At 47.2% G+C, this 7993-nt stretch overlaps 1 protein-coding gene across 1 annotated transcript; it reads right to left on the bottom strand.

Moving 5' to 3' along the window:
* Positions 1-4552: 4552 nt before the first annotated feature.
* On the bottom strand, positions 4553-5386 carry NANOS1 (nanos C2HC-type zinc finger 1). The gene has a single exon (XM_056850213.1). The coding sequence runs from the start codon at positions 5384-5386 to the stop codon at positions 4556-4558; it is 831 nt and encodes a 276-aa protein (XP_056706191.1). The 3' UTR covers positions 4553-4555.
* Positions 5387-7993: the final 2607 nt, after the last annotated feature.

Raw genomic sequence — 7993 nt, 5'->3', positions numbered from 1 at the left:
TAATGTACACAATTTGTGAAATGCTGCATCAGTTGAAATGTAATGCAACTTGGTACTTTTAAACACGTCAGTATTTAGAGGTAACTGAATGCTCACATCTCATGGTTCTGTGAAGGTTTGAAAGCTGGCACTTTGTGTCCAATTTTTGTTGTACTGTACAGGCCCCATACCTAGTAAACTTTCTATCATAGAATTAGGAACACATTTCCCATGTTTAAATACCCGATGCATTCTCCTTGTACCAGTGTTAAAATATTACTGGAATTGGAGGAAAGTTAATATTTTGTGCTGTTCCAGGGATTGTCCAGTGTATTTGAGCTTGCCTAACTACATTTTCTGTAAAGAGAAGGCATTCCTACTAGTGGAAAGGACAGGAAATAATTTTCACCCTTTCCCACTACAGACCCGCCCTTTGCCATCCCATGTTGCTCTCGAGGTTCCACCAACCACTCAGGGCAGGATTTCAAGGGACATGCCAAACTGCAACAGGAGGTTGAAAAGTTCCTTTCCACTGCTGTGCTTGCATAGCACAGTATCCACCAAGCCTTGCTTTGGAACCAACTCCTTACAGTAGTGTGAAATGTTTCATATTATAGAAACACCAGATTGTTTACTTTATGAGGACATGAAGACGTGGACCATGGATTAGCTCTAGTAGCCTCTCCTGGAATAAACTCACCAGCAAGTATCCCATAACATGTTAATTTCATCATATTGCATACTGAAAAAAAGTTATTGTTTAGGTGCTTGTGTGATGAGTTGCGCTTAGAATGCACAAACAGGCACTTGATTATTCTGTTTTACTGGCTAAATGTATCAGGCAGCCATGGGAGAAGCTTTCTGATTGTTGGCAGCCTTTGCCTCTCTTTAAACACATAACTAACCTAGTCCTGCAGAGGAAATATATGGTTTAACAGAAAAACGTGAGTGCATTGCAGAACCCCTTTCCCTTCCAAGCTTCTGCCCCCAAAGACTTGATACTAGAACCTCTGATTGAAAAGCCTTCAGAAAGATGCTAGGGGGACATAAGCAAATAAATGTGTTAGGGCATGTTCTTGTTTAAGTGTGCAGAATTACAATTGCTATGTGTACAAGTAGTCCTATTTACCGTTGGCTGCAAGGATGCAAAATTCTATTTTTCATATTGTTAAGGTTACATTGATGGCTTATTCTTAGCACTTTGTAACTGGTGGATATCAGTCTGCAGGCAAACTAGGTATGAGAGGAAAGCTGTATGTTTAACATGTGTCTACCCTGTCTGTGTAGGAAGCACAGAAGGGTGCAGGAGCAGGGTTACTTTTACTGTAAGAGAAAGGAATGGAACGTTCTCCTTCCTCTATCTGCTTCCCAGGCTGGAGAAAAGAGTGCCTAAAATAGAGCCAACAGTAAAGATCTTCCTCCTCATACGCCATAAAAACTTCCTTCACACACCCCTCCCATTTCATAAGAGGGTTGGGGTAGACACCCGAATATGGCTGGCCATGTCAATTTAGTTTGGATTTTTAGCTGACTGTCCTAAACACTTTATAGTCTATTTCAGTGCAGTTTGCCTCTAGGAAAGCATTCTTAGGGGCAAGGCGGTAAGATACAGAACCTGCACTCTGGAATTATTCCTGTTACTAGCTTGCATTTTGTTTCTGGAAGAAAGGTAAGTGGCTAAGACTGTTCAGTTGTCATGTCACTGGAAACCACACACTTGTAGCCCAGAACCCCTCTTTGTGCTATTATTACATATTAGACTCTACTCATCTGCTCAGGAACCTTTTTCAATGTTTTCTGGGCAGTCAAGCCCTACTAAATATATCTTCCAGAAATTTGCACAGAACTGGTATAGAGCATGCACATATCAGATTGCTCTCTTTATGACAAGCTTGTAGCCCTCATATTTGAGAAGAACAGTGACAGTTTTCATTAAACTAAAATGACTTCAAGTTTCGCTGGCCCTTGTAAAAAACTCTCTCCTAGATGTGTACAGCAAAGCCACTCAGTTTTTACCAGCATCCACCTTCGGACCAAATTGCATTGCTAAGCAAGTTTGCTTAATGGATTCAATTTGATACTGCCTGATATATGCACATTTTTTGTGAGTAGACCTCACTGACACCCTGGCCTGGATAGCCCAGGCTAGCCTGATTTTGCCAGACATCAGAAGCTAAGCAGAGTCAGCCTGGTTAGTATTTGGAAGGGAGACCACCAAGAAAGTCCAGGGTCGCAACGCAGATGCAGGCAATGGCAAACCACCTCTGAACATCTTTTGCCTTGAAAAACTTTATGGGATCACCATAAGTCAGCTGCAACTCGGCAACACTTTCCACTAACAACCCTCACTGACAGTGAAATTTGCTTCCAAGTAACTACAGGAACACACTTCAACCTAACAGCTTCCTGTTCCCCAAAGGTCATTGCCTTAAAAATACTAAATTTTATTCTAGTCATGCTACTTCTATGCAACAGTACAGATATTCTTGCGATACGTGCCCACAATGGCATACTGATGAGGTTAACAAAATCTATTTTGAAGGATGACTTAATCTTTCTGAATTGGAGGGTGGAGAGAACATTCATTGGCTCAGATAGTTGGGGGCGTGGGTTGCTCTGTGTGCATGTGTCTCTCCCACCGGGGGGGCGTAGGCTGTAGAACTGATGCATCAACACCCCTAAACACACTGCAAATAAACTCATTAAAGTACCCTGAACATCAGACCTCCACTCAAAAGAATGTGGTTAACTGCTAGTATTGTCTTGAGACAGCATTTTTAGGTTGCCCTAGCATAAAGCTAAACAGCCTGCTACAACCTAGTCTGATACAAGTGTACACTCTTGGCTACTGCTGCACACGCATGTAATCAGCATAGGGACACATGCCAGTATACAGGTTTCTCCATACCAGGATGTGTTGTGTCGGAACACAGAGCATTGCTGTTGCTAGAAGGCAACAGGAAGCAACCATTACTCCAAATCACGAAGGTTAAAAAATAAAAAAACACCCTGATTGCAGAAGGGTTCCCTCTAGTATCTTAAGGACTAGTACCACTGAGTTCCTTCATCACACTGGCTCTTATCTCCTGAACTGCATGAATAACTCCATCCCACTCAATTCTGTACCCCCCCCCTACAATTTTCCCATAGTTGTTAGGCAATGGCCAGCAAACCATGCAGCCTCTCCCCGTTACTACCCACCCTCTGGTATCACTTCGGCCCATCATCACTCACCTCCATTACCAGTTAGCTACAATGTTACATGCATCAATGATTACTTGAAACATGCGCTTAAGTGTATACAATATACATGCCCGCCTGCGTTATCCTCCCCCCCCCAAAAAAAACTCACACAGAAGAGCTAGTGCAACTATTTCCTTTAAGATCAGGCAGACGGTATTTTCTTCCACCGTATTACCATAACAGAAGTGAAAGAATTTTCAGCTCAGACATCTCTACTCTGAATCAAGACTATTCTTTGCTTTTATAGAAGAAAGCGCAGTTCAACAGCCCTTTTCTCTGAAGGGGGCTGCTCTCACCTCCAGGGCCCTTGACATTTTACCATTGTAAGAGAGCAGAGGCTACAGGGAGGAAAGAACAGACTGCGGTCAGATCTCTGCAACATCTTTACTTCCACTGCATATCTTAACAGTTTGACAAAAGTATCCTCAGCTGAGCCACAGGGAGAGAATCAGCATTTAAAAGAAAAGCAGTGGTGGCACTGGGAAAACTCATTTTGCAATGGTGAACCAACAGAGGAAACATACACTCCAAGTAAAACATGGGAGGGGGGGGAAATTAAAAGCGGATCTAAGCCATAGGAAATTCCCATCCCCCAACAAACTGTAACCTCCAGTTCCAACTCTTACAACCAATATTGCTTACAGACAAACAGTAAAGACAGCAACAGAAACAAAACAACAGTCCAATACATTGAGTTTCCCCTCGGCAGGCTTTCAGCCTTGCCTCTTAAAAAGAAATTACCTAAAAATCTTCATTTTGGTCATGTGTATGTTAGCTGCCATGTCGAACAGCTTAATGGTCTCTCTTCAGGTTGTGTGGCAGCTCTCTCCAAGGGACAGGCTCCCTTTCCAGCCCATGATGAATGTTCAAGAAAGCCACCTCCGCCGAAGATCGCTCAATTCCATTTAAAAATTAGATATTCATTTACAGTAAACAAATACAGGACTTCTAAAACTTGTATAATTCGTATAGCGTTAAATTCAGGGACCAGATTCTCTCTGGCGACCATGTATACAAACTAGAAACTATACTCGATTATTCGATGCGTAAACCAAGAGCATTTTTTTTCTCTGTACATTCTACCGTCTCCAAGTTTTTAAATAGATTAAGTGTTAAAGAGACCTCATTCGATTAAAGATTTATTTAAAAAAAACCAAAAACTCCCAAGGGGGGGGGAAGGTCTTTTTCTCTTTCCTGAAGAGGGCGCACGCGCTCAGCACCCACCGACCCACCCCACAATCAAGAGACCAGATCTCCTTTTGGGGGGTGGGGGGCTCCGATGCGTCCGCAAGCCGCGCCAAATCCGCCCCCGGCCCCCCCCCAGCAGCGCCCCCTAGCGGAGCTTCTTGCCCAGGATGTGCCTGGAGTTCTTGAGCGGCTGTTTGGGGGCGCCGCCGTGCACTTTGGACAAGGGGCAGTACTTGATCGTGTGCGCGTTGTCCCCGCTGGCCCCGCACAGGGGACACGTGTAGCGCCGCAGCACCGGGCACAGCACCCGCCCGTCGGGCCCCTTGAGGATGTGGGTGGTGTAGAGGGCCACGGCCTCCTTGTTGTTCCTGCAGAAGACGCACACGGGCAGCTCCGGCTTCAGGAGCCGCGCGCCGCCTTTCGCGGGGGGCTGCAGCCGGCCGTCGGCCCCCAGGCGGCCCCCCCAGGCGTGGGGCGAGCGGTCCCGCTCCAGGTGCTCCGGGGAGCAGTTGAACACCACCGAGGCCGGCCCGGAGCGGCCGGAGAAGGGGCTGAAGTCGGCGAAGCGCTCCTCCAGCAGGCTCTCGCCGGGGCTCAGGTGGTGGTGGTGGTTGCACAAGCCCAAGTCGTGCAGGTCCAGGGGGCTTTCGAAATAAGGGGTCCCCGCGTCGTCTTCTTCCTCCTCCTCCTCCTCTTCGTCGTCGTCCTCTTCGTCCTCCCCTTCCTCCGCCGCCTGGACCTGCTGCACGGTGGCGGCCACCACCACCGAGGAGGGCCCGGTGCGGAAGCCCTTCTCGTGCCCCACCGCCTTGGTGATGAGCGTGGCCAGCCCCAGGTAGTCGTTCCACGAGCTGAAGGCGTTCCCGCACACGCCGTGGCCCTTCGCGCTGCAGCGGCCGGCCCCTTGCAAAAACTCCGCCGGCGCGGGGGGGTGGTGGGGGTGCTTCTCCAGCTTGCCGGGGTGGAAAGCCTCCATCGGGGTGGGGAACGAAGAAGAAGCAGCAGCAAAGGGGGCGTAGAGGGGAAGGAACCCCCCGATCCCTTCCCCGGTGCAACCCTCGCTCTTGCAGGCGAGCCTCCCCGGGACCAGCCGGCAACTCCTCCTCTGCCGGCCCTTTAGTGCTGGCAGCTGCTGAAATAGAGACATTCCGAGGGGGCGGGGCGGCCCGGGGGGGGGGAGGCGCAGCCTAAGGGCCGCGCTCTAATTGGCCGCCGGCCAAAGCGGGCCGACCGCGACGGGCGCTTCTGATTGGCCGGGGGGGGTTGTAGCCCCCTTTCATCTCTTGCAGCTGGCCACGCACGGGGTGGGTTGCTGGGGCTTTGATCTGAAGCAGGTAAGAGGTCCGAGGATGGGGGGGTTCGGACCGCGGAACACCGTACCCCCTTCGTAAGGCTACCCAAATAAGGTCGAGGCGATTTATGCTTGGGAGCTTTTGCCTCTCTCTAGGACTCAGTGGTTCCCAACCTTTTTTTGACCAGGGACCACTAGGACTTTTTTGTTCGGTGCAGGGACCCCAAGGTTCAAAATAAAAATTCCGAGAATTTGAAAATAAACTTTAATCATAACTGTTAGTTAAATATTAAACTTAGAATAATATTTGAATATATATATTTTTTATAATAGAGAACTTTTAATTGAAAATATTAATTTATTATGGGTTTAGAACTTTGTTTTGCGGACCTTAATTTAGTTCTCGCAGATCCCTGGGTGTCCATGGACCCCTGGTTGGGAACCAGTGCTCTAGGTGCAGATTTCCCCCCACCCCATCCGAATTCTCAAAACTCTAAGGCCCTTTATGCATGGGAGGTTTTGCCACTCTCTCGATGCACGTTTTCCCCATCCGAATTCTCAAAACTCTGCATGGGAGCTTATTGTTGAGTTTTGAGAATATGGATGGGGGGGTGCATCTAAAGAGTGGCAAGTCCAAGGCAAAACCTCCCATGCGTAAATGGCCAAAGATAAGCCCCCATGCAGAGTTTTGAGAATTCGGATGGCAAAAACGTGCCTCGAGGGAGCACCAAATCCAAGGCAAAACCTCCCATGCGTAAATGGCCCAAGAGTGTCCACTCACACGTATATACACCGTGGGTTTTTTTTTTTCTTGCAACGGAGTAACTTAAAACAGAAGCCCTCATGCATCTGGGGGTAGGCATCATGCACTATTGTTTTACCACAGCTCGTTTTGAGTCATAACAGGAACAGAGTAGAGAGGGTAGCAGTAGTGGAGCACCTGTACAGCAATTTAGGGTTTTCCCTGTTGTGTGTGTTTCTTCAACTTACAGAAATCTTCATAGTGTAGCGATGCAGGGATAGAAAAAAAAAACATCACTTGTTGATCTCTGCCTGTTATATAATTGTTAAGAATCCCCCCACCTTCAGATGCTGGACAGATTTAACAACAGCACATCAAACAACTGTTAGTTGATTGACACTACTATTTTTCCCCTTCTATTTTAACTTCTTTTGTGCTTCTACGATTTTGCCTGTGATGGTGCTCAGAAAGCTCTTGATCATAGCCTTTGGTATACAGGTGGCATTCTCACCCTTCTGCTGAGCTGTTGGCGTCTTCCATTCAGGCAACGTCTCCCTCTCCTAGACAGTCACGGAGCCAAGGCACATGCCCTTGGGATCTTGGTAGGCCTGGCGGGCTTCTATGGCTAGGCCCTGCCCTCATAGGCAACATCTGGGCCTTTGAGCAAATGGGCATCCAATGTGTGGATACACACTGACACACTGTTTGCCTGTGGATCACAAGCATTTTCTTGTGAAATGTCACAAGAAAAACAACAATATTACATTAGCTGAAGAGAGGTCTCCTTACCATTCACAGATTACATGAGATAATGGCAGTTCTTGTGCATGGCCGTGGCTCCTACGGATTATTCTGCAGCTCCCCTTGAAGCATGTACAGACACACAGTCTTTCTCCCTTACTACCCACCTATATGTTAAAGGTTCTTCCCACCTTGATTAAGCATTAGAAGAAGAGATGGTTTTTATATGCGGACTTTCTCTACCACTTAAGGAAGAATCAAACCGGCTTATAATCACCTTCCCTTTCCCACACAGACACCCTGTGAGGTAGGTGGGACTGAGACAGCTGTGACTAGCCCATGGTCATCCAGCTGGCTTCATGTGTAGGAGTGGGAAAACCAACCCGGTTCACTACACTGCCTCTCATGTGTCTGCCTCTCATGTGGAAGAGTGGGGAATCAAACCCGGATCTCCAGATTAGAGACTACTGCTCTTAACCACTACACCATGCTGGGATCTATACCCACTGTCTCTCACCAGCATTATAGTTCCCTGCATCTGTTATACCTATATTTCCATCTTCCTTTTTTCCCTTTTCCTTAAACATCCTGCCTGCCTTCACACATAAAGAACAGTTTAATTCCTCCTCAGATGAAAACACATGAATAGCACTGGATTCATCTTTATTCAAAAACGAGTGCCAGATTTCTGTTTTGTTTTCAAGCTCTGTAGAACAACATCTTCCTGCTACTGTTTTTCCATGTGGAAGATTAAAAGGGCAATCCTGAACACAGTGACACCCTTCCATTGAATTCAATAGGCTTATAGT

The sequence above is a fragment of the Euleptes europaea genome, chromosome 5 (assembly GCF_029931775.1).
Source record: "Euleptes europaea isolate rEulEur1 chromosome 5, rEulEur1.hap1, whole genome shotgun sequence".
NCBI lineage: Eukaryota > Metazoa > Chordata > Lepidosauria > Squamata > Sphaerodactylidae > Euleptes > Euleptes europaea.
This window is presented reverse-complemented; position numbering and strand designations above follow the sequence as displayed.